Source organism: Pygocentrus nattereri, chromosome 16, assembly GCF_015220715.1.
Source record: "Pygocentrus nattereri isolate fPygNat1 chromosome 16, fPygNat1.pri, whole genome shotgun sequence".
Classification (NCBI taxonomy): domain Eukaryota; kingdom Metazoa; phylum Chordata; class Actinopteri; order Characiformes; family Serrasalmidae; genus Pygocentrus; species Pygocentrus nattereri.
In genome coordinates, this window is record NC_051226.1 from 28,560,255 (window position 1) to 28,587,558 (window position 27,304).

General features: G+C 40.2%; 1 protein-coding gene across 4 annotated transcripts; it reads right to left on the reverse strand.

Moving 5' to 3' along the window:
- Positions 1-84: 84 nt before the first annotated feature.
- On the reverse strand, positions 85-26,974 carry clint1b (clathrin interactor 1b). 4 transcript variants are annotated; one of them, XM_037546280.1, is made up of 12 exons: positions 26,789-26,974; positions 12,747-12,851; positions 11,119-11,215; positions 10,545-10,653; positions 8,711-8,881; positions 7,398-7,578; positions 6,852-7,077; positions 6,470-6,551; positions 5,635-5,712; positions 3,439-3,653; positions 2,319-2,514; positions 85-2,124 (listed from the first exon to the last, which is right to left on the reverse strand). In XM_037546280.1, the coding sequence occupies exons 1-12, from the start codon at positions 26,827-26,829 to the stop codon at positions 1,772-1,774; spliced, it is 1,854 nt and encodes a 617-aa protein (XP_037402177.1). In that variant the 5' UTR covers positions 26,830-26,974; the 3' UTR covers positions 85-1,771. The 4 variants fall into 4 exon arrangements, with proteins under 4 accessions (XP_037402177.1, XP_017576742.1, XP_037402176.1 ...); XM_017721253.2 differs by having other exon boundaries at positions 3,439-3,704; XM_037546279.1 differs by lacking the exon at positions 5,635-5,712 and adding an exon at positions 5,892-5,954 and having other exon boundaries at positions 3,439-3,704.
- Between the last annotated feature and the right edge of the window lie 330 nt (positions 26,975-27,304).

Here is a 27,304-nt window from a genome sequence, read left to right on the forward strand (position 1 = left end):
GTTGAATGACCTGAATAATCCAAAGCCTTCATCGTCTTCTGTATTTACTAAAATATAACAAACAGTATTACATAAAGCATGAAAGCAAGTGTTAATGAAGTTTAATGTCATACAGATTTTTTTATTGAATACAATCAAAACAAAGTTAAATTTGAAAAGAACTATTTCATGAAAGAGGCGCTTGATCTTTTTTCTCTCTTCTTTTTACAGGCGCATAAACTAGTAAGAGTTTTCTCAACAACTGGCCCATGCCTAAACCATAATATGCACAGGTTCTGTATAATGTATTAAAATAGGAAACTAAACCCCTATACAGTAATCTCAAGAGTAATAAAATAAAGATTTGGTCATTTTGAATGTGATGGTGAGGAATGGAGGGCCGTCTGTTCATTTTGTCTGTGTACAGCAGCGTATGAAAAAGAGTAAATGAAAACAATGACAAGAAACTTAAAATGTGAAAGACCTCATTTGGAGTTCACAATGCCTTCATTGACCCTATAGTTGTTGTACCATCCCATGACAGACATGGAAAGTGTAACACTGATTTGAGGCAATGCCTGAAAAGATGCACTTATAAACACTGGAGTTCATTTCATGCATTTTGACATGTTAGGTCAGACAGTTATGAGGCATTATAAACACCAATTCAAGTAGTTACCCATTACATTTGCACCACTTCTGCCGCTACTCTGACACCTTGTGCGACTTGAGACGCAACCTTCAACTTGAACAGTGCAAGAACCTTCCATAATGGAGAGAGGTCATAAAACACCATGTTCCCTCTTTTCTCTCAAGAAATTCACAGTAAAGTCTATCCATCCTTCCCTGCTCAGCATTCCAAAAAATTAAAGTTCTACATGTAATCTACGATCATTGACCCGCCCAAACAAGGACCTGTTTCGCAAAGCCATATCCGTTTACCAAAACATTATGTTTCTGGCCTTTGGAGTGATCGATTTAATCATTTAAAGGCACCCGCTTCACCAACAGGCACTCTACTGGAGATGGCAGCTTAGATTCTTAGAACAGAATGCCACTAGAGATAGAGATAAGTCAAGCTATATTGGCCTTCATGTTCTATCTCCTCAAGCCAAAGACGCTGTTGAACGTGTCCAATGTCTGAATTTGATGGATTTAAAATAACGCTATGAGGAAAGTGACAGCAAAAAAAAAAAAAAAAAAGACAATGAAATGAGGACCTGTTGTACTCCTGTGTCTTTCGAAGCTTATTGTTCCTCTCATACCATCTGAGAACTCTGAGTAAAACAGCGCAATAATTTAGTTATTTTCTTCTTCATAAACCAAAAAAAAAAAAAAGATATTTACAAAATAAACCACTTGCATCGTTTTAGTCACAGCATGAACAATGGACATTGAGGTAATTCCTGAATTCATATAGATTTGAAAATGGTGAGACGGGGGTTTGTGAAAACCGATGCAAAAACACATCTTTAAGTGATGCCTGTGTTGAAACAACATTGGCAAACATACCAAACTGCAAAGGGCACCTTTTTTTACTATATAACTTCTGCTTTCAACCATTACCAAACCACCCACCCTTTGACCAACCCAGTCCCACCCCCTGGCGGGAAAACGGAATCTAGATTTCTTCCCACCTGTTTATCTGTTAACGTATAACGAGAAATGACTGAAGAGTCAATCAATCAGACAATGGCTAGCTTTGTCAGTGTTGTCCATTTTACTGGATGCAGCTCCTTCTTTTAAGGTGTATTTGGACCAGTTACTCTTTTCAGAGGATCCTCACTTTACTTCATTTTCCAAAGTTGCCAAAGTTTGCGAAGGCATCTTGTTTGGGTTGCAACAGGGTAGGGGTCATGCCTTGGCCCATGCCCATCACTGGCATACCAAGGCCACCTGAGAGGCCCAAGCCAACAGGTGCCATGTTCATGTTCATTCCCATTAGTCCCTGACCAGAGGGCATTCCACCTATGCCCACAGAGCCCATTCCCACAGTGCCTGTCGCCATAGTGGGGGGCATTCCCATTCCTGTGCCCCCACTGCCCATCACAGGGTTTATGGGCGGTCTGACAGCCACTCCTGCAGGGGCGTTGAGCGTCATTCCAGCAAAGTTCTGGGTGACCATGTTTATGGGTGGTTGGATGCCTATAAAGGGAACAAAGGGAACAAAAAAAAAAGTAACTGAACTGAGACATGAAATGGTAGGCAGTAAATTAAATAACTAAACCAGGATTACTTGTCTTAGTTTATATCTATGGCCAGTCAATAGCATTCCTTACGACCATACCAACAAATAAAAAAAAAACAGATAATGCCTTCTACGCATATTGGTGACTCACCTTGCTGCATCATTGTGTTGAGAGTGGGTTGTGATGGTTTTGGAGGGTTCATGCCCATGGACAGAAAGTCCAGACTGATGTTAACGCTTGGGTCAGACCACGTGGCAGGCATTGAGACTTTCCCCCCTGCTTTCTGAATACTCATCTGCTGTGGCAGCAAAGGACTTCCTAAACTGTGCATGGGCCCCCCTAGAGTCTGTAAAACAGGAAAAAGCAGACTTGAGACAATCAACAATCTACTATCAACAACAACATCTGGAAGGATGTGAAAAGACCAAAAAGATGCATCGATATGGGAATTGTGGGTCTGCATGTATAAATCTGTCAATTCAAATACACAAAGTTGGGCAATATAATTTCTTTATTTTAGCACATTTTACTGCTATAATGATATATTTTATTATTGTGCTTTTCTGAACATATTGTGGATCTAGTCAGTACTTGAACACTGACCAACTGTAGGTTTCATTAAAAAGACAGCTTAAATGGTTTGTCCTGTTTAATTGTTCATTGCAGTGCAGAATGTGAATGCTGAATAAAAATCTATGTATTTCAATTTTTTTTATATGTGATCTATTTTATACATTGCCATATTGCCCACCCATACACAACAAACATTTATGAAAACAATTTCAACTACTTGGATTAGCAGTAAAATTAATTAAATGCAGACATTTCAGAGCAGTGTCACTTAAACATCCTACTTTTTTGGAGTACAATCAAGCCATGAAATACTACTTTGAAATATCTGTCAAATCTAAATGTCTGATGAAGATATTTAAGAAAATATCCTTCAAAACCAATACGATACAGACATTGTGTATTCCTATTAAAAAAGCATAATCATGGACGGGAGTTCAATATTTAATTTACACACTTATATAGATCCATATTCAAGTGTGGTGCTAATTAGGGTTAAAACAAAACTGGAAGAAAAAATAATGTGACGCGTTAGTAAAACAGTCAAACAGGTGCACTTTCAGCAGGGAACCTTTGCTCAACAGTCTTCCCTAATAGATAGAACCTCTTTTTGGACATCTTGAAATGACTTGCTTCAAATAAATGACATCTTGACCATCAGTGTCCCAAAATAAAACTATTATCCCAAATTAAAACCTACCTGTGATCTAGACATGGGCAGCCCCGAGCTCTGGGAGCACACGTTGAAGGTCATGCTTTGGGAGGAGCTGAGATTGCTATTGTTGGGGCCCATCAGGTCAAAGAGGTCAGCAGAGGGTGGCTGAGTGGATGATGGAGCAGGGTTGGAGGTGAGTGGGGGCGCGTCACTAAAGAGGTCCGGGACGGTAGAGGAGCTGGCAGAGACAGGCGGGCTTGCTGAGGAGAAAGCGTTCCAGTCACCAAACTCTCCATTCCCAGATACTGATCCTAAAACCACATAATTTTCCATGTGTAACAAAACAATGCCAAAAAATACAGTGTTTCTCCAACTCTGAAGAATGGTAGAGTACTGATTTATAAGTGGCTAAAGAAATTTAAGAGACAGCATTCATGCAAGCTGCAAAACTGAAGCAACATTACAATAGCCTCAGTACATCAGGCCAGAGCAGGTCACATTTACTGCCTCAAGCTACTCACCCACGCAAAAAGTCCACAGCTCACATGACTGCACACCAGAAAGACGCCAAGATGTCAGTATTCATACATCTCCCCAGACAAAATACCTTTAGAATGATGGATCAGGCCTCCTCACTAATAACCATGTGCTTGTTCATTACAGACATGGATATTCCACTGTTTAGGTTATACTCATGATTTTATAGCTTTTACAGCAGTGGCTGCTGTTTCGTTAGATCCTATAATATAAACACATACAATAAGTAGGACTCTCCACCTCTACTCAGAGTTTGGCACAGTCACAGCAGATGAGGCGTGTGTGATGGGAGCTGACGGGTGTCTGTCCCCATAACGCTCAGCAGGTAGCTGCTCCATCTGGAGTCCCCCATCACTCATCAATATTTTACCCTGACCTGTGTCTGTGTATGCATGCAGCCTCTCCGATCACACACTTCAGAGAAGCTAAAGGGGTTGTCATCTTACCAACCCACAGCCACACACAGCCTACTCTGCTACTCTACTGAGCCAAGGCCCACAGAGGATGATGAGGGGGAAAAAAAAAAAAAAAAAAAATAATAATAATAATAATAGGATGGTGCATCACTTTTGCACAGAATTCCTTTTTGGAGCCACAGCCCCTTACAGACTCATTTAATCTAATCTAAAGGCCCTGATGTTAGCAGTCTGGAAAAGGAGAATGGGACATATAAACATACCAAGTACAAACCTGAGCTTGGTCTACATCGGTGGTCCAAATGATATTTTTACAGTGGGCACAAACTTAACCTCAACCAGTAAGCTAGCGCTTTGTAATCATTAACTGTCTTTAATAGCCAACAATCTATTACTTTTAACTAACACTGAATTTTGGAGGTCATGTCTGCCAGTGCTATTTGCTACACTGCTAATGTTAATCATTTTTATTTGATACAGAAAAAAATTCTGGGGCAAAAGAAGGCTAATCAAATATTAGCCTTCTTAATCATGCTAGCTTTTTTTAAGCTACGATAATGCTTCAGACAGCTTTCATAGCAACATATGTAAAGACAAATGTTACCTCTGTAAAGTTCTGTTTCCCCTAATGTGGTTTTATTTTAAAATATTAACTGAATATTAAATAAATGTGTTATTTTTATTAAAATGTAATTTAATAAAAAAAAAAAATGAATTGTTGACCAGACATCACAGGCACATAAACACATACTTGTGGACCACCGGTCTAGAAGAAGCTAAGCATTTGAGAAATATGCAGAGCATGTGGATTAGAGATGGCACGATACCGATATCAATATTGAACCCTTCAGTACTGGCTGATGGATCTTGATCCAATATGTTTTTCTTTAAAAAGTACTATGCCTTAATAAAAATGCATTACTTTAAATTAAAGCATTTCATTTAAGATGAGCATCTAAATTTAGGCTTTCATGCTCAAACTACCCCAGTGGGGCACAGCAGTGAGATCACAGAGAAGCTTTAAAGGAAGCGATAAAAAAAAAAAACTGATCTTTTTTAACAAGGCTAAGGTCACAAATTTGCTTGAATTTGAATAGCGACCTAGAAATAGAAGGAAATCTTGATTGCTTCCAGGTTTGGAATCACACAATTACAGAAGTGGATCAGATTAATTCTTGCTATTCTCCAATGTCCAATCCATCATTTTCTGCTGATATCAGCCTAATATCGATACCTGGTATCAGATCTGTGCCATCTGTAGTGTGGATGGACAAAGCTTCACACATACCAGAAGCTGAAGGGAGACTAGCAGAAGCAGCCGGGGAGGAGAAATCAGCAAAGCCAGCAATGAGGTCAGAGTTGCCACCTATGGAGAATCAATATTAAACTGACAGCTACAAATATGAGTGCAAGACAATAAATCACAAGAATAATGGAGTGCAGAACAGTAAGGAATACTGGTGAAGACAACTGCGTACATGCACAAGACACTTTTTACAACACACAATAAATAATAAGCCTGTCTGTGAACACACACATACACACCCCTCATCGTAAGCCTGTGTCTTTTTGAGTGATGCTGGGGGACAGGGCACAGCTGTTGGGCTGCTGACAAGATAAAGAGGGACAGCAGCATCTGTGCAACGCACACATACCCACTCACTCCCAGACAGACTACAGCCCCCATCTGGGCCACTTGGACCATGCTGTGTCTACAGCTCTAAATAACTTTCTCTGAAAGGTCTTGATCTCGGTACCCTGTCTAAGCTAAGAGTTGCACCAACTTTCAGAGTAAAGTTTTCTTGTGAAAATGAGGTCAGGAGATGGACTGGACATCAAGACCTGCTTACTAGCTAAAAAACTCAATTCACACAAAGTTGAGAGTTCTCGGGAAACAAATAATTTCCTTATTCTCAAACGATTAGACCTGCATTAGAACTGCTCATTATACACATAATAGTCCATCTCCATAGTATGAAATCTAGACCACAATTGTTTGATCGTAGCATATCACTCACTGTATCAGCTGGATTCACATGTTTGAAAAGCATCATTTAGGTTAGGCATAATCCTGGAGTGCAGTTAAATGAACAGAAAACACTTATTAACTTGCACAGCTTTACCTGTAGGTGCAGACTGATTTGCTCCAGAGTCCACCAAGAACAAATCTGAAAGTCCTGTGTTGGATGATTGACTACCAGATGTCTGAAGGGGTTAAGAAAGAGAAAGCATACATTTTCTTGTTGCCACAAGAGGGCAGCAAAGACTTAATTTTGCAACAGCAATTGGAATTCAGCTCCAAATATGACTCCAATGATCTTCATTTGAAATACATTACCTGGTCTAGAAAATACACATAATTTTACAACGTACGATTTTGGTTAAGATCATAAACGTTACAATAATCAAATTCTTTGCAATAGAAGAGCAGATGACACAGCAGCCTCATTTTGGTTTTATGGCCATTAGAATCTTGAAGGGTGGTGTTAAACAAATGGAAGTTACCTTTGCATTGTCTGCATCTGGGCTGTTCTTGTCACCTGTGTAATGTGCGGCTGCACCCAAATCCACTGTTTTGGAGGGCACGCCACCTCGTTTGCGTGTGGTAGTTGATGTGGCAGTGGTCTCCGTGGCCTGCGTGACACTCTTGGTTGTCACTGTTTCTTCCTCATCCTTGAACTCAGATTTGGCCGGCCGACCGTTCTGCGATACTCTGTCCTCCTCATTATCACTAGAGAAAAGAGATGAAAAAAAAAGCTAAAATGCTCCTCTGAAAAAGAGACCTGAACCATCATCACTTCTGCCTGGAAAAGTCAAACAATGATCTTATGTAGAATCAACTGCCTGGGGTAGTCAACTTCGGTCATAAAGGGCATAGTTATCCTTGCTTGAACTCATCTGTTAATTGCCAGGTTTACTGGGTTTGTTTGAGTAGGGGAAATCATCAAATTGCGATCTCTCTCTCCAGGACCATTGTTAACCCCCCCTCCCTAATTATAAAATGAGAATTTTATTCAGTGCAGCATTCTGGTACAAAGAACAGTTCCAAACCTGATTCGGTCAGGGGAGTCGTCTCTTTCTTTCTTACGAAACTTGTTAATGGTGTCGTCAATGGTACTGCCAATTTTATCACTGATCTCGCCTAGCTTCTCGCTGAAGGGGAAGCCACCTTTGCTCTTATCCCAGTCTTCTTCCCACTTGCTTTTGGATTCAGAGTCGAACCGTTCTCCCGCTAAAGACACAAAAATTGATTTCACAAGGCTCTTGGCAACTAGTTACAGTTTATTCAATCAGAGACAAACTGTGTAGCTGTCTATAGTTTACAACATAGAATGCACACTCATAATATGACTCTAAAACCAGAGAAAGTCATAAAGCATAACTATCCATCACATCTCATGCAATGCTGTAGGACAGCAGAAGACATTTTGCGAAGAGCACTAGCTACTCAATACGGCACGTGATCTAATAGACACCTGCACCTGGCTAATGCAGCTCTGTACTGACAATGAAAGAAAAAGCGGCCACAGACAGATTTGCCATCACAACAAGAGGATGCAACCTTTTTAGCCAACAGTGCCACCTGGGACACTCATTATACACTTTCAAAGGTTGCGAGAACTGGGGAGGGGAGGGTATGTGCATTGTTTAACTTACCAAAAATAAAATAAATCAAAGTATACAAAGCCTGAAATTTGTGCAAAAACATACTGCAAGTGTAATTATGTGAAACACTACTCAAAATGACAACTACTCTGTCAATAGCAGTTTGTTCCTAAGAGACTAAAACAAATTCTGATGTGGCATCATTAACTGACAAATTGAGACTCTGGTTTGACTAATGAAGTGAAAAATCAATGCACCAAATCAAAGGTGTCAGAAATCAAAAGGAGGAAATCAGGCAAGAAAACAAAGTGCAAACTCCTGAGTAGTGTAACTTTCAATGCTAATGACATGACGGGGGACACAGTATCCCAACTTGATTAGACAGATCTAAGAGTAAACATATTCCATTACAAAGAGAAGAGATATGATTATTTTTACAGCAACATGATCACAAGCCTTACAAATGACGCACTGAGTCAACATTAAACAAGTGATTGCCCTGAAATCAAAACAATTCTAATAAAAAGATCAATCATGTGTAGGAAGGAGTCTAATGGGAATTTGTGAGATTACAGAGTGCTATGTGGAAAATCATCAGAGGACCAAATGCAAATCCTTGTGGAGCTCCTACAACGCTGGGCCAGCAGATAACACTTGATTCTAGGTTAATCCTCAAAGTATCTGCAGTAATTGGCAAATAACACCTTTAAAGAATTTCAGTCATGACAGTCAATGTTTGCTCTTTCCTTATCACTTACAGTTGCTCTGTCTGAAGCCTCCCATGCTTTCCGATGACACCCCAATGTATTTATCCTTGTTCTTCTTTGCTTTTTTCCTTTCTTCCCGTAACCGGTCATCATCCTGGACAAACTCTACCATTTCCTTGACCTTCTGCCGTACATTAATTCCCTGGTCCTTCCCATTTTCATCTAGATATACAGAGGAAAAAAAAAATAATGCTAAATGAAGTAAATTGGTTTCTTGTTTCTGTCTAAATAAAAAATACACAATATAATGAGTGTATTATACTGAATAATGTCTGTAGTTTTATCTTTCAGAAAAATGCACTTCATACGATGAAGTCAAAACATAATTTCATATTTTAAAAGATGATCAGCTGTTAGAAATGTGTGAGAGAACTAATTATAGTATAATTTCATCTGGTGTTACACTGAACATCTGTGCACTGCTGGAACTACAGTTGATAACTGAAGCATATGTGAGAGTGAATCTCCATGAAGAACAATCACTGCAGTCATTGCGGTGACCCAAAAAGAGTCACTGGGCTCTTTTTTTTATCAAATTTATAAACCTACTACAACACTAACAATTTATTTCTAGGGATTTGCAGCTTGGTTCACTAAGATAAACCTTTCAAAAGGTAAATCTTTTCCTAAAAACTTAATCCTGTCAGTTCCAGGTAATATTTCCAAAAATAAATGCACCTTGTGCTTTCAGACACAAAGGGATTATTATGCTTTGTGTAATAATTTTTTGACTATTGTAATGCCTTATTTACCTGCCTTGGTCAAAGACTAAATGTACAGTAGGACATAAACCCAGGGCTTTCTTCTCTTCAGTAGCTACTAGTTTCAGATCAAGAACTGGTTTTAAATTACTGGTGTTCACACCTATCAGGCTTTGTAGAAATACATTTGTGATTATTAGCTTCATATTAAAGTGTCAGGTCTTTGTGCTCCTCTAATCAAGGGTTTTTGCTGTTCCAAAGACAAAAAAAAAAACTGGAACAGTCCTTTTTATTACTTTTTACTAATTTTTTCCTACTGGGCTTTTTCACTACACTGTTCACATTTTTATACAGCTACTTTGAGAGTTTTATTTTTTTCTGGTGTTTTATGGTTTCAGATTTTTGAAGTATTTTAGTGTGTTTTGACATTGCTTATTGTGTTTTATCTTCCTAGATTTACTTTTAGTAATTTATTGTGGAGCATTCTGTAAACTTGGTTTAGAAACTGCTGTGTAAAAAGTTAATAAATTAACAAATTAATAAACTGGAATAAAAATACAATTTCATTCCAAATGAAATTCCAAAAAAAAAAAAAAAAAAAAAACAACAATGTAGAGATCCTTGCATTTTCCAGATGTCCTCAGATGCACAAATATGTGTTTCAGTTTGAAAACATCTGGCTAACTGCAGGCTACAACAAACTGACTGCTGTTGCTCAAGATAAATAATGCAAATAAAAAAAAATAAAACCTACACATCCTAGTGAAATTGAATTCTAATTTACAGAAATATATATAGAATACTGAATCCTACTCCTGGTACATATGTGCATAGTTCCGTTTTCAGCAATAGCTTCTGTGGTTAAGTTTGTATCTATGAACACAGTATACAGCAGACTTTGTAACAGCATATTCTTTAAAAGGTAATCTACATATAAAATGTACCCGTTTGTTCATGTGACCAGCTGGATGTCTTGAGTTGCTGGGATCCCGTCATTAGCTTATTCTCTTGGGTGTTTCCAAGAAGAAGAAAGTAAGCTAGGCTGTCAGTCATTCTTTCTTAATACATGCCAGTATCTACCTGTTCTTTTCTAGCCTTATTCATCATTTCAAAACTCCACTTACCTACAAAATGGTAATTTTCCAATGAGCGCAGGTCATAGATGTGCTCTCTGGCACTTGTGACCACTCGCTCGGATCCATTTCTGATGAGGTACGCTAGTAGTAGTAAGGCCTGAGCAGAGAAGGAAAAATAGGATACGAGAATTAACAAGCAGCTAGCACAGGCTTACTCCAAGACCTGTGAAGCCACCGCATCTTTTCGAACTGCCGTTAACACCATGCAACATCACTGGACAGCTGAACGCACTCGGAGGTGCCAACCGCCAGATCTGTTAGATCAGCTAACAGACACCTGTGTTGACTAGCATCGCACTGAGTGATGGGTGATCTCTACCGGATGGCTGTAGCATCACCAGGGATCGAACTCGTGATCTCCTGATGATAGGGCCAATGCTTAGACGGTTGCGCCACTCGGTAGCCCCTAGTCATGCATTTCTTGGTGTGAAAACTAGCAGTGAGTTTTTTAAATTTAGTCATGGAAATTTCTACATTTCATGACTTTTCCAAGATTTTTCATGACTGTATAAACCTACATTTATCTATTTTTGGAATGGGTGAAAAACATTAAACAATGTACCTTATAAACTCTCCTCCAGTTCTTTTTGTTGTCTTTCAGCATTCTGGTCCATAACATGTTCATCACTTCAGGGAACTGCTCATACATGAATGTGGACCTGTATGATATGAGGAAATAACCATCTATTAATTAGCAGATTCAACTTCTTGTGAGTCCATGCAAATACTTGTCATGTAACACTCAGGAAAGTCAAACCACATAAGAAGTAAATAAGGAATATGCATGTAATTACACAAATTTAAGCAAAGATGCTCAAAAACAAATGTCCATCATGTCAAAGTAGGGCTGGACAATAAAATGATAATGACCATTATCGCAATATAACTTTCCTTGATAGAACAATGAGAAATGTTTGATACATTTTTGATATAATACACCATTCTCACATAGTGACAGCCCTAGTGGCGTTTTTTACTGTTGCCAGGGAGCACTGAGTTTTTCGACATGGTTAGAAAGGGAGGCGGCGATGAGTAAAATGAGTCCCCAAATATACTTTAGCAACATCGGAAAGGTGAAGTTATACATTCCCTGTTTGAATGGAGGGATTGGTGATCTATTCTCCTGTGACCAAGTGTGAATGACAAGATAAGTGGCGCAACTGTACTGGCTTAGAATGAAGTCACCTCTTTCCTTACATCCTAACAAGCTTTAGCAGCGTTAAATCACGTCTGCTCCACACAATTATAGTGCTGTGTTACAGGACTCAGACAGTCATATTTTAGTATTAGTGCATTCCCAAGCAACGAAAGTTACAGGCCTGATTTGAACAAAAGTAAACTGAGCAAGCTGTGAGGCATTGGAAAGTGGGAAAACTCCTTCTACGCTAGGTGTTTTTAGCATGTGGCTAACTTAATCAGCGTTCCGTCATTCGCACAACACACGTATTGATGTTACTGTAGATCAAACAAGACACAAAATCACAGATTTCAGTTCAAACGTAGCTAAAAGGAGGACTCCATTTGTCTGGTGTTAGATATATTGTGGTTCACCCCTCAAACCACTATAGAGAAATCCTGTTGTCTGCTAGCTGGTGTTTGAATACTGGAATGTGCTCTGACATAGATATGGTAGGAGTGATGGCAGTAACGCGGTGTGATCCATCACTGATGTACTGAGCCAGCTCGAGTTTGCTGTTCATACTAAGTTGACGGTGTTGAGAAACAAAACAGCTTAGCACTGTTGGTGGTCACTTGTTTAGCATTTGTAATGGGATAGCCGAGCACTCGTCAACAAAAAGCTAAAAATAATCTGTTTTCTTTCTTAAATTAAGACTATAACAAAAATTGCCACAGTGCTTTTAAAGCTGGTAAAAATATCCAACCAGAAACTTTTTCCCAATATCCCAAAACACGTTCCACTATTTGGTGAGTCTGTCATGTTCTGACCATAAAGGATAGTTTAAAACAGCAATTAACCACTCAGAAGGATTTGACAGTTATCGCGACATATACTGAAATCGAACGATATGAATTTTGTTTATTGTGATAACATTTTTGGCCATATCGCCCAGTTCTGTGTCAAAGACAACTCTTTGGTGAAATTTATTGTAGTAAATCGCATCTAGGGAATTCTTAGGTCAATCAATGTCTAAGAGCTTTGTGGTGTTCTGCCCAGCAACCAGCACTTACTTGGCAATCTCGCCCATAAGCTGACCCGAAGGGCCCCAAGGGTCATCGTTGGTGGCTTCTCGAACCTTGGACTCTATTTCTGAGTAGTTCATCACCACGTTGGTACTGGAAGACGAGGAGAAAAGAAAACCACATGAGCGTCTCAACATCTTAATTCAATCAAAACCACAGACAAAAACAATCACCACAATTAAGATTATGATTAAATGCATGAATCCATCACTTGGCACCTGGTTATCTATGGGGGTGGTAAGACTTGTGAACAGGACATTCTCAATTTGCCTCATGATTGTGGAATTGAGAAGAGTGAACGGCCTGCCAAGGTTTAATCACATTCAGATGCATCCCTAAATGAAAACCTTAGTGATGGTCCTGTTTTGTGTAGAATGTACCAAGCAATCATGAGATTAACAATTTTTGCCAAAGGATGTAGTTTTTCCCAGGCTCAATCTGCCAATCAGAGACAAAATAGCAGGAAGCAGCTGGTAAGGGCAAGACAAGACCATAGAGTAGGTGTGGGAATGATAACCCATGTTGAGACCTTGCTCATTGACAAGTGCTCAACTTGAAAAGGTCATAAGAGTAGATTTACAGCATAACCACCCACAGACACCCAAATAAATTAACTAAAAAAAGTGAGCGCAACAAATAGTCTATTACTCTGGTTAGGACAAACAAGAAAGTAGAAATAGTATATTAGAGACTTTAAACCTATGATAATGCAACTTCCAAGAAAAGAAAAATATAAATCACAGATATATACATAATATAAATATAAACACACATATAATTATTATGAATAACAACTAAACATGAAGCATGATTTTGCTTTATTTTGCATTTTTCGCATATATAATTTAATAAAATACCAGCTATTATTATACATATATAAATCTGTCTTTGTTTGAAATATTTTCACATATAGCTCATCTGTTACACCACCATTTTCGATTAAGGTAAATTCAGCTATGTCCTGAGGTTCTCTGTGATTTTTCATAGCAAACTGAATGGAACGCAATTTTTTTTTCCTAATATAGGTGATAATGTGGCTGAATTAAAACTACATTCAACAGTTCAAACATGGGTATTTTTCTTCATGACCATATAGGCTGCACTGCAGACGGTATTTGTTCAAGCCAAGAAAGTCCCCCCAAATGCTTCTCTAAAATCTGGTGTTAATACGTCATCTGTCTTAGTTATATAATTAGCTTGCCACTATTGTCAAGGACTAAAAGCTCATGAAATTAAACACTAAACAAGTGAAGAATGAATATCAACCTAGCAATCTGGTCCAACGGAAATCTGAAGTGAAACACTGAAAATTGAAGGGCCACCACGTAAGTGTAGGGCTACAGTCCAAAGACACTCAAAAGTACTAAAAACAACAAAAAAAATGTGTTGCCACAGTGTACGTTAGTCATTGTATATATATATATATCTATATATATATATCTATATATATATATATATATATATATATATATATATATATATATTTCCAGACTGTAGACTCCCATCACACTGATATTCCCACTCTGACACAAATGCCTGAGCAAGAGGTCAGAGATTTAGAATACACTGTTAAAATCTTCATATACTACCAATCACTACACATGATGGTAATAACAGGTAAATAACCAAATCAATTAAAAAAATAAGTAAATAAAATAAATCACACCACCATACACAGCTGTCTGACACCACCCTGGAGTTGAGATGAGTACTTAAGAATGCAAGCTTTACCAACAGCTGTGAACACTTTCCAGTAATCATCACTAATGTCATTTAGATCGAAAACATGAATTCTTCCTCCACTTTTCCCATCCCTTGGGTAAAAAATGCGGTGGAAGAGGAAATCAAACTTATGGAAGTCATTATATGACCTTGTGGTGCTGGATGGTGTGTGGAAGAAAGCCATCAGATGGAAAGCAAGCAGCTTTCTAGAAAATGACTGCAATAGCAGGTGGCTCAATTGGTAAGTGCTGCTTATTTCAGCCACAGTCAGAGTGAGGTGGTCTGACTTAGCATACAAAGAAAAGTCAGCAATGGTTCAAAATTCCTGAGAACCCAAATGCTGAGCTGATTAGAGGCTGCCTTTCACAGAGAGAGGGGAGCAGCTAGCTGCTAACATACTAAAGATCATGGCCAAGGAAAGGAAGTCCATGCACCAGGCCTGAAGAAACTTTGAACTTGGCAGGGACTTTCCCAAGGTTATAGCTAAGAGAAGAGCAAATTTGATATGTAAACGCTTTCATAAGCAAAACCACAAAATTGCAAAGCAAATCAGATGAAGGCCAAAGCTGCACACATGGTCTTCGTGTATGAAAGTTTAATCCAATTCTGTGGCGGCTGGCAAACAACAATGGCCAGCTTAAACAAGCCTGTTCTGATAAAAACATATTTACTGCTCTAACTAGATGAAAACTTTACAGTTAAGATTTTGTAAACAACACTGTAAACAACCATACTACTTTATTTCTTCACCATTTACAACACGGAAGATGCTCCATGGAACTAGTCATTGCAGTTTAGGATAGGCAAACCACAACCTTCGACAGACAAGATTTACTAAACACTAGAGCTTAGCTAGTCCCTTCTCAAGTACCTTAAAAGCTTAAAGCTGCATAGCGAGTGCAAGGTAGACTAACTTGAGACTCAAACCAGGGCTATGAGCTAAATAGTAGCAGTTATACTGCCACACATAAACTGGTGAAATAAGCACAAAGATTGGGAATTTACTCTTAAATATGAAGTCTTGGTAAAAGTCCTAGTGTAACAGATGGCTGGGAAATATCCTCTCATATGTTCCAATATGACTCTAGTGACAGCACACTAGAGCTCCACTTCATTACAATTTTACATCCATTAATCAATAGTTTACCAATTCTGAACTCTGATTTTTTTTTAAACTACCAAAAGTTTCATGACTAAAATACAAGTGTGCCAAATTTTCCAAATATTTTGGAGCTACTCTTGCAATATAAATAAGATGGTTAAAAGTACGCTGGACTGAGCCTGAACACAAACAAACCTTTGTGGTTCGGTGGGGCTGAGGGTATTCAATGGCAATGGATTACCATAACAGTGAGGTTTTACAGTAAAACAGCACATAGAGGGATGGCAGACGACGTGGTTCAGAAACTGAGTGAGAGGGGAGAGCAGCAAAGCAGGCCCAAGATTACAAGGGAAATCTCAGGCAACTGAATAATGAATGATGGCGGTTTATGAAAGCGGGCGGCCCGAATAGCAGCCACACCGAAACACATTCCACACACTCCCTCACACTCTCGCACACACTGAACTGTGCAGCATATTCTACTAGAATATTCAATGTGCAGGAGAGACAAAAGGAAGAGAGTGAGCTTTCTTTCTTGCAAAGAGAAAGGGACACAGACAGGTGTAGGGGCATCTTGCCACCCTTTATATCCTCTGCCTCTTTGTTCCATGGGCCTGCTGTGCTATACTCACCATTTCTCCTCCTTACTTTGCTGTATTTTTCCCCGCACTAGCAGTAGTGGGTAAGTTGCTTGCGCATTCACTACAGACCAGAGGCCTACAAAAGAACTCTATATGGAACACTTAAAAGCTCTCGGAGTGGCTTCAGCTTCCCTGCTCCACCACTGCTGACTAAAAAAAGACTACCTGCAACTTCTGAGGAAAAGCACGTGAAGCTTCCAGATGCAGACAGGAATACGAATGGTGAAGGAGGTGGTCGTTCTGATGGAGAAGGAACAAAAGTGATGAAAACCAAATGGTCAGGACATGTTTGTGGGGGAAGCAAGCTCCAAGGAAAGGGACATGGTCAATTTGAAGATTCAAAACAGCCAAACCTCGACACAGATGGCTCAATTAATTTATTAAGAATGTATACCCTCCCATCGACCCACCACCGATGGGAGAGGCAGTAGTAGGGGTTCGGTGCTTTGTGGATCGGGCAGTGTCCGAAGGCGTGGGCCTTGGCGTTCTGATCCTCGGTTGCTGAAACTGGCTTTTGGAACTTGGAACGTTACCTCACTGGCGGGGAAGGAGCCTGAGTTGGTGCGCGAGGTTGAGAAATACCGGCTAGATATAGTCAGGCTCACCTCAACACACAGCTTGGGCTCTGGGTCCAATCTCCTTGAGAGGGGCTGGACTTTATTCTTTTCTGGAGTTGCCCATGGTGAGAGGCGGCGGGCAGGTGTGGGCTTTCTCATAGCCCCTCGACTCGGTGCTTGTATGTTGGGGTTTTCTCCGGTGGACGAGAGGGTAGCTTCCCTACGACTTCGGGTTGGGGAACGGGTCCTGACTGCTGTCTGTGCTTATGCACCGAACAGCAGTTCAGAGTACCCAGCCTTCTTAGAGTCCTTGGAAAGGGTGCTTGAAAGTGCTCCTCCTGGAGACTCTATTGTCCTACTGGGGGACTTTAACGCTCACGTGGGCAATGACAGTGAGACCTGGAGGGATTGGGAGGAATGGCCTCTCTGATCTGAACCCGAGTGGTGTTCAGTTTTTGGACTTCTGTGCAAACCACAGTTTGTCCATCACGAACACCATGTTTGAACACAAGGACGTCCATAAGTGCACATGGCACCAGGACACCCTAGGCCGCAGTTCAATGATTGACTTTGTAGTCGTGTCATCGGACTTACGGCCATGTGTTTTGGACACTCGGGTAAAGAGAGGAGCTGAGCTGTCAACTGATCACCACCTGGTGGTGAGTTGGTTCAGGTGGTGGGGGAAGATGCCGGTCAGACCAGGCAAGCCCAAACGTATAGTGAGGGTTTGCTGGGAACGTCTGGCAGAAGAACCTGTCAGATTGATCTTCAACTCCGTCAGAACATTGACCAGATATCGGGGGAGGTGGGGGACATTGACTCAGAATGGGCCATGTTCAGTTCCTCCATTGTTGAAGCGGCTGACTGTAGCTGTGGCCGTAAGGTAGTTGGTGCCTGTCGGGGTGGTAATCCTCAAACCCGGTGGTGGACACCCCAGGTGAGAGATGCAGTCAAGCTGAAGAAGGAGTCCTACCGGGCATGGTTGGCCTGTGGGACACCAGAGGCAGCTGGCAGGTATCGACAGGCCAAGCGATCTGCGGCTTCAGTCGTCGCCAAGGCAAAAACCCGTGTATGGGAGGAGTTTGGTGAGGCCTTGGAAAGTGACTAAGTCGGCTCCGAAAAGATTCTGGCAAACCGTCAGGCAACTCAGAAGGGGAAAGCAGTGTGCCACTAGCACTGTATATAGTGGAGATGGTGTGCTGCTGACTTCGACTGAAGACATCATTGGGCGGTGGAAGGAATACTTTGAGGACCTTCTCAATCCCACCGATACGTTCTCCAGTGAGGAGGCAGAGTCTGGGGACATGGGAATAGGCTTGTCCATTACTGAGGCCGAAGTCGCTAAGGTAGTTAAGAAGCTCCTTGGTGGCAAGGCTCCAGGGGTGGATGAGATCCGCCCTGAGTTCCTCAAGGCTCTGGATGTTGAGGGGCTGTCTTTGGCTGACACGCCTTTTCAACATTGCGTGGACATCGGGGGCGGTGCCACTGGATTGGCAGACTGGGGTGGTGGTGCCTCTTTTTAAAAAAGGGGACCGGAGGGTGTGTTCCAACTACAGGGGAATCACACTACTCCCTGGTAAGGTCTATGCAGGGGTACTGGAGAAGAGAGTCTGGCTTATAGTTGAACTTCGGATCCAGGAGGAGCAGTGCGGGTTCCGTCCTTAGAGATAGGGTGAGAAGTTCGGCCATCCTGGAGGGACTCGGGGTAGAGCCGCTGCTTCTTCACATCGAGAGGAGTCAGCTGAGGTGGTTCAGGCATCTGGTTAGGATGCCTCCTGGACACCTCCCTCGGGAGGTGTCACAGGCAAGTCCACCTGGGAGGAGACCCCGGGGAAGACCCAGGACACGCTGGCGTGACTATATCGCCCAGCTGGCCTGGGAGCGCCTCGGAATCCCCTTGGAGAGCTAGTGGAAGTGGCTGGGGAAAGGGAGGTCTGGGCCTCATTGTTTAGGATGCTGCCCCCGCGACCCGAACCCCGGAGAAGCGGAAGATAATGGATGGATGGATGGATGTATACCGATCAGGCATAACATTATGACCTTGTTTCTATGCTCATTGTCCATTTCATCAGTTCCACTTACTATATAGGTGCACTTTGCAATTCTACAGTTACAGACTGTAGTCCATCTGTTTCTCTGCATAACTTGTTAGCCCCCTTTTATCCTGTTCTTCAGTGGTCAGGACCCTCATGGACCGTCACAGAGCAGGTACTATTTGGGTGGTGGATCATTCCGCACTGCAGCAAGACTGAGGTGGTGGTGGTGTGTTAGTGTGTGTTGTGCTGGTACGAGTGAATATATTAATTAATCACATTTAATTCTTCAATGATGCGTTGTAAACAGAAACAGATTTTTTTACAATGGCAGTGAGAGGAACCAGATACTGAGATATATCCAATGATAGTCATGTATTTGCCATTCAAAACGATTAGTAAACACATATATGGACAACAAACACAAACTTGATACTATTTTGTAAAAGCGATAATTAAAAATGTTTAAAAATGGAAAATCCATTCGAATAACTAACACCTTTACCACTTTCACCAAAACACCACACTTTCATGGTGAAACAAGGGTTTATCAAGACAAATACTAGCTTGTCTCAGTGGCATGCAGATGGTGGCACATTGGAATCACTGGAGATCTTTATTCATTTGTCAGTCTGCAAGACTCTCACAGTACAACAGTATCCATCTTAACTTCAGATACGCAAATAAATGTGCTCCTGCTCCAGACTGCCAGCTAGCATGATCTCAGTTGGACTTATTAATAAATGGGAGTATAAAGGCTAGCTTGCTGCCCATAGCTGTAGAGAAATTTAGAATTCAATGCCCGAAAAGTTATTTTAATTTTTACGTTTATGACAGGTTTTCCACTGCTCTCCTCACTGCTGTTTAGAATCAGCAACGTTTTCAGGGTTGCCAGATTGTGCATGATCCCTGGTTTAATAGTGTTAAGCAATTTGCTATGAAAATAGTGTTTTTTTTCTCTCTACTTAATAGTATTCAAATTTTATTAAAAAGCAAAAAGAATACATGGTGCATAATAATAATAATAATAAACACAGTTTTTCTACAGTTATTAAAGTGAAACATGCCTTGAGCTCCTCTTCTATTCAAATATTTGAGATAATATTCAATAAAATATTTGAAAATAAAAATGATTAACAACTGCAGCCCTAAATGTTTTCTTTAGGGCCTATTAGGCCATGTATAATTTTAAAAAATACATTTTAGGCCACAATGACAAAACATTGTCATGAAACAATGGCAACATGAATTTTAGGCAACATTTTGGAACCAGTTTGTGTAATAACTACAGATGTAGCACTGGTTCCTATCATCATCACTGTGAATAATTGTGATTTTGCAAGTTTCTCTAGAACAGTGATGTTAACATATTAATGATTATTCCGAATAATAATGAGTTATGCTGTAGTTTTTTTACTAATTGAATGTACTGCCACTGCACTTGCCTGGTGAAATCATAGTTCAAGGAATTGTGTTTTAGTTCATAAAAAGTGTTTAGTAAACAGATATTCCTGCACCTTTATTATCTAATTTCCTTACATTTTACACTAATTCAGCAAATAATATGATGATCTTATATCCTAAGCCAGGATGAAAGGCAGTTTTCTTAGTCATAAAGAAAAATCAGCTACAAGATCTTAACTAATTAAAAACAAGGAAAAAAAGCCCTCTACCCTGAGCATCCTGCATGAGCATCAGCCAGCTGTATGAATAACAGTTTCCATTCAGCTGAATTCATGCATATCTAACAGGTACCGTCAGCCACGTTATCCATTACAGTGACCTGACAAAAGGACTTGTCCTGTGCAACAGGCATCCACCAGAAGAAGAGCAAGAAATCTGTGATAAAGAACGCTGAACAACTGCAATGAATGAAAGAATTTATATTGGCAAGCTAAACTGCACAGTCAATGAAAAGATATTCATCAGGAGTGATTAATGTGTGTAGAGTAGATAATCATGAGAATCCCAACTTTCCTTTAAAAAAACAGCCCATTTCATTTCCTGCTAAACATCATGCAGCGCAAACTGCCTTAGAAATGGCTCTGTGTTAAATTGGAGCAAAACTTTTCACAGATTCTGCACAGATTCTGCACAAGGTAAGCAGTTTAAACTAAGAAGTCACTCTGAACTTTAATAAACTGAAATTTCACAACATGACATGTTAGATTTTTCAACACTGTTACTTTTGAAAATCTTTCAAACAGGCAGAAGTCAACAGAAAAGTTACAAATGGCTTAAGCTGAAGCCGCAGGCTGGCTTAACTGCATGTAGCTTTTCTCACACCTAATTCCTTTATTACAAAATCCAATAAAGCTCTTTGCATGACCAGGTTTTATTTGCAATATGTCACAATTCTCTTCTTAGACCCACCTGCATCAGTGTATTGCACTAGAGTAGGGGTTTTGGAAAAGAGCAGCATGTGTGAAAAGGTCATTAAGGAAGTGTTAGATGCCCAGACAAGTTTACTTTTTAAACACTTTGCCTATTAACTTTTCTAATTCAAGCAGCGCATTCTAATGAATCATGTTAGCGTACAATTGTATTGATCTATTGAGAATTCCAAGCTTCCAAGAAAGTATGCAAAAGCAAAAGCATACACATTAATGAGCTTTTACATGAGAAAACTGAATACACTTGGAAACATAAGAGATTGGTATTATAGACCTAATTTAATCATAGTTAGAGATTACTCCAAGGTCCATGCATTTTGTCCATTTTCCTCCATGCTTTGCCGTAAATTCATAAAATGCATAATGCTATGCTCAGATAGCAGGCAAATCAGATTTGTTGTTTTAAAATTGGATCTTTTGAGACTATTGTCTGCCCTGCTATTCGCAAGAAGTCAGATCGGGTTTTTGTGTCCAGACATCAACCTAACTGCATGGGTTGCTGTGGCAACAACACAGTTGTCAGTAACTATATTGCAACAATGGTGATGCAGATTTTAAATGCAGATGCAGGAGAGATAGAGATGCACCATATCACCCTCCAAACACTTTAAAATTCTCTGGCATAAGCATGAATATTTAGCACAGAGACACTGACTTTCCTCCGTTTCACTAAAAGACCTGTGTCTGTAGAATTTAAATGCAGCAAATGTATATGTACATATTTAGATGTAGACAGACAGCAGAATGCAAAGAGCACAGACTGCATTGTTTAAATTTAACATTTAAATTTGGATTGATTTTTTTATTTACTTGATTAAAGGAAAACTGATTTAGTTTTGTTAAATTTTGCTACTTTGCACATCCTTGCTTATAAATGTAGACAGAAAAATATATTGGAGTTTTATTCTTTTATCTTTTCTATTAGCAGGAAATTTCATTGAAACATGTTATTCATTTATATTGTCTTCACTGTTAGTTAGCAAATGTATAAAACAACTTCAAGCTTCAAGCTTTTTAAAAAAAAAGTTATTTGGTAATGTAGCAATTCATAATCCAAAATCTATTATTCGTTTCATTAATCAAGATATTATTCGACTATCAAATTACTTGTTTGTTGCAGCCCAAAACCAGATGACCAAAAATTAATGTAGATTCAATCTAGATATGCCATAAATTGATTTGGGCAGTCTTATCAAGGCCTACGTGTTTCATCAAACCATGACTGCAATGGAAAGAATAGATTATTTAAATGGCATAACTGACTAGTTAGATGAGGAAGCTATCAAGTTAGCACGGTGGCTGGCTCTCTAGATACACTATATTTCCAAATTTGCTCGTCTGGCTTCACACCCATATGAATTTGAATGACATCCCATTCTTAATCCATAGGGTTTAATATGATGTCGGCCATCCTTTGCACCTATAACAGCTTCAACTCTTCTGGGAAGGCTTTCCACAAGGTTTAGGAGTGTGTTTATGGGAATTTTTGACCGTTCTTCCAGAAGCGCATTTGTGAGGTCAGACACTGATGTTGGAGGAGAAGGTCTGGTCTCCACTCTAATTCACCTCAAAGGTGTTCTATCAGGTTGAGGTCATGACTCTGTGGAGGCCAGTCAAGTCTTTATGGACCTTGCTTTGTGCACTGGTGCCCAGTCATGTTGGAACAGGAGGGGACCGTCCCCAAACTGTTCCCACAAAGTTGGGAGCATGAAATTGTCCAAAATCTCTTGGTCTGCTGAAGCATTAAGAGTTCCTTTCACTGGAACTAAACATCCAAGCCGAACTCCTTAAAAACAACCCCACACCATAACCTCCTCTCCACCAAACATTATACTTGGCACAATGCAGTCAGACAAGTACCGTTCTCCTGGAAACCACCAAACCCAGACTCGCCCATGGGATTGCCAGACGGAGCAGCATGATTCATGTTTTACACCACTGTATTCGACGCTTTGCCTTGCACTCGATGATTTAAGGCTTAGATGCAGCTGCTCTGCCTTGGAAACCGATTCCATGAAGCTCTGCTGTTCTTGAGCCAATCTGAAGACTACATGAATTTTGGAGGTCTGTAGTGACTGACCATGCAGAAAGTTGGCGACCTCTGTGCACTATGTGCATCAGCATCCACTGACCCCGCTCTGTTACTTTACGTGGCCTACCACTTCACGGCTGAGTTGCTGTCGTTCCCAATCGCTTCCACTTTGTTATACTACCACTGATAGTTGACTGTGGAATATTTAGCAGTGAATAAATTTCACAACTGGACTTGTTGCACACATGGCATCCTATCACAGTACCACACTGGAACTCATTGAGCTCCTGAGAGTGACCCATTCTTTCACAAATGTTTGTAGAAGCAGTCTACCTGCCTAGGTGTTTGGTTTTATACACCTATGGCCATGAAAGTGAATGGAAAACCTGAATTCAATAATTTGGAAGGGTGAGTGAATACTTTTGCCAATATAGTGTACCGTAGTGCAGTTTGGCTACTTTTCACTGGCTGAAAAGTACTTGTCTTTAGTGTCCTATTTGTGCTGAATAAAGACGGAATGGCTAAACCCCAATGCTTGCATTTTATTATATTTAAAATTAAGACTGGATGACATTTTATGATGTATTTACATTATGCATGCTTGAACAGTGCGAGAACACTAATGAAAAATTAGAATTCAGAACCATTGACCAATTGAGCTTGCACATTTAACCCATCCATGCAGTGATACACACACACATAGGGGCAATGAGCACACTTGACCGGAGTGGTGGGCAGCCCTATCCACAGCACCCAGGAAGCAGTTGGGCTTACGGGGGTAAATCGACCCAGCAACTTTCCGGTCACAAGGCTGATACCCTAACCTCTAGCCCACAACTGAAATGAGAAACTGATACAGCGGAAGGATATACTGCAGTGCTACAGAAAACTGCAGAAATTACATTTTAAACTTTAGATTTAGGCCAGGATGCTCCTTTAAGACAGAAATACTATTCAATAACAGCACACTGATACAAAGATCCCTGCGCTTAGTGGTTTTCAAGAAGTTTCTTCACAGCTGTAAGGCGCGTTGTGGTACTGTGCCAACTACATCAACTTTTAATAGGCCTAACATGTTTCATATGCAAAGCAGCTAATGCGGCTTAAACTGGTAAAATACTACTACTGATGAAACACTATTTCCCCATTTTATATATTTATATCCTCCTTAGTTCCTAGTCCAATACACTGCAGTGCAATTCAAATTAAGGGTGGATCACTTAACAATGAACAGGGCTTCTGTGTTCAATGCAGAACCTACCCTCACATGGTATAGTACTGCTTCAATAGGCTGGCATCCTATTGTGTGTTCATTATGCCCTCTATAGTAAATGTAGACAGAAGGTTAGCGCTGTGCAACCTGGTCATATGATCGGCCCTTGGAAACGCTGGTCGACCATTTTAATATATTAAATATATATTATATATATAATAATATATATTAATAAATCCAGAGAGCTGAAAATCTCATTTAAAGTGGACATCTACCCTCCTTGTTGCTCATACAGAGGAAACTTTCATTACTGTCCCTTCCCTGTTCAGTTCCATTGAGCTGCTTTATGTTACAATTTGAGCTAGTTACTGGATGAAAAGCAAGCTCATCAAGCAATATGTTTTCATAGTATTAAAAAAACATCCATAATCACAACTAATTTTCGGATTTTTCTCTAGTTTTTCAGCAAAAGTGGGAAAGAACAATAATTGAACAAAATAACAATACATACAGTAGTCTAAAAAAAGTCAGAGAACAACAATTTCCAGTCAAAGCCACCACCAAATATATGTGATTTATTTCACAGCATCAAAAAGCAGAAAAGATATGTAATAGAAAACTTCACAGAAGCCTCCACCACTAAATATAATGATCAGACATATCAGTATGTCATTTGTCCACTCTGTACAGCCACTTTAATAAAAGGTGTTCCCAAAGGTCTCACTAACATTGTTCCCCTTGAAAGAGACATTCACAGAAGTAGCCTAATTACTCAATCATATCTTAGCTCCCTTTAAAATTAATTTCCCATTAAAAATTAAAAATAAGATAATGCACTTGATCAGGTTACAGAAACTTAAATGGGAAAAAACAGCAGTATCCAAAGCTGGAGTTCAAAAAAATATTAAAAGATATAACAAAAATGGGATACCTGCAAGGAGTCAATCAAGCTCTAGTCTTTTGTCAGATCATAAAATATCCATGGGTGTTTCTGTCCATTCTTTCACTGAGAAATAACAACAGCACTATGGGTGTGAAAGGATGTGTAGCTGTCAAGAAGACTTTAAACAGACAAAAAAAAGGAGCAAATTTGGGCTAGAATACCAAATCTGAACATCTGGGATGTGGACTAAGGCTTCACAGACTGATGAGCCAACATCTGTAATTGGCTTACTTGGACTGTGAGAAGCAGAGAATGCAACTGAAACTTTGGATGCATGTGTAGAAACAACGTGTGTGTTTTTTTTCCTGACACTGGAAAATGAAATGCTGATTTGAAAGGAATTTAAATAAATGAAAGGGCTCTGATTTTTGCATAGTAACTACTGTATGATCCATTGCATCCCTGAGTCTTTGGAATTTTCTGTGCTGCAGATCTGTCGTTGGAAAATGAACAAAAAAGGACTGGGAAGACCCTCCAAACTGGAAAAGGGGCTAATGTATTACTTTTATGTACAAGCACTCACTGATAATCGATATCACAGCAAAAACACAAGTGACAGTCATCCACGGTATCAGACATGACATACAGAGTACTTCAGTGGTAGCTAGCATGATGGAGCACAAGGCAACAAGGCCCACCACATAGGTAATGCAGCTACCACGGCCAGGGCAAGTAGGTGAAAACAGCCAGGTGCTGCGATTACTGATTTTACCATTTCTGGTTTCCATCAAAAGACAGCTGGAGATACGGGCGATGCCAGCAGTAACCTTCAGTCACCTCGTATACACACCCTTTTGCTGTAACTAAGCTAGCCGGCTACCTAGCTACCAGCCAAAAATAGCGGTTCAAAACATCGGCCTGATGGTAAAGTAGGCTGCTCGTATTCAGCACGCAATGCGGATGCTACCGCGGTTTCTGGACGACGAGTTATAATTGAATCTAACGTCAACCTAAAGCCTTATTGAAAAGTATAGATAGACCGCTGGGGTTTGCACATACAGTGTATATGATTTCACTGGACTACACCAAGTGTTAGCTTGCAGCCAGCTCGCCAAGCCTGTAAGTAGCTTAGCTAGCCGGATACTATTGGTAGCATTAGCAACAAAGCTGTCTAGCGTTAATTAGGAAAGCGTGGTTTGACGTTTCCATTTCTTTAAAGTCTGGAAAAAAATATAATGTTCATGCAAAAAAACAGGGCACTGAGCCTTGAAACGACGTGCTAGGCTAATTTAATATTTAATTTGTGCTAGCGAAACCATGATTAGCGACTATCAGCTGAGACCGTGACGTCACGACCCAGCTTCGCGAGCGCCTTGTCTGCACAAGTTACAACTACGGGCCCTGCAAAAAAAAATACACCGGCGCTCTGGAAGAGAAAACCACGCCGTACTCACGCTTTATCCATCAACTCCCTCACTTTCCACATGTTCAACATCTTGGCGCTTTAACAGGGGCTCTCCGCCTCAGTGCCGTGTCGTCCAGTCCGTACAAAACACGGATATCTGTTACCGACAGCAGAAACCCCCAACCCCCTTTTTTGCCTTCTCCACAGCGCTAAGCGGTGCACAGCGAGGCCAGTTACCTCGGAGACATGCGTCGTGCGTCATAGCGGACGCGGGAGACGCGACATACGTTGCGCTGGAACTCTTGGAAATGTAGTTTTCAGTCGCCCACCTAGTCCTATAGGAAGCTCATTTATATACAGATCTGGGAAAGTACTTTCAAAAAGGTAATGATGGCTAAATGCTAAATATACTGTCAGAAACGTATTCTGTAATAATATATAATAAGATAATGTTTTAGAATACATTAAGAAGCAGGGATGGGGGAGTAGCTAAGTAGTGTGGTACTTTTTGTGGTTAACTGTAAATAATTGTGGCTAATAGCTGTAGCCACTGCAGTTTTATGAA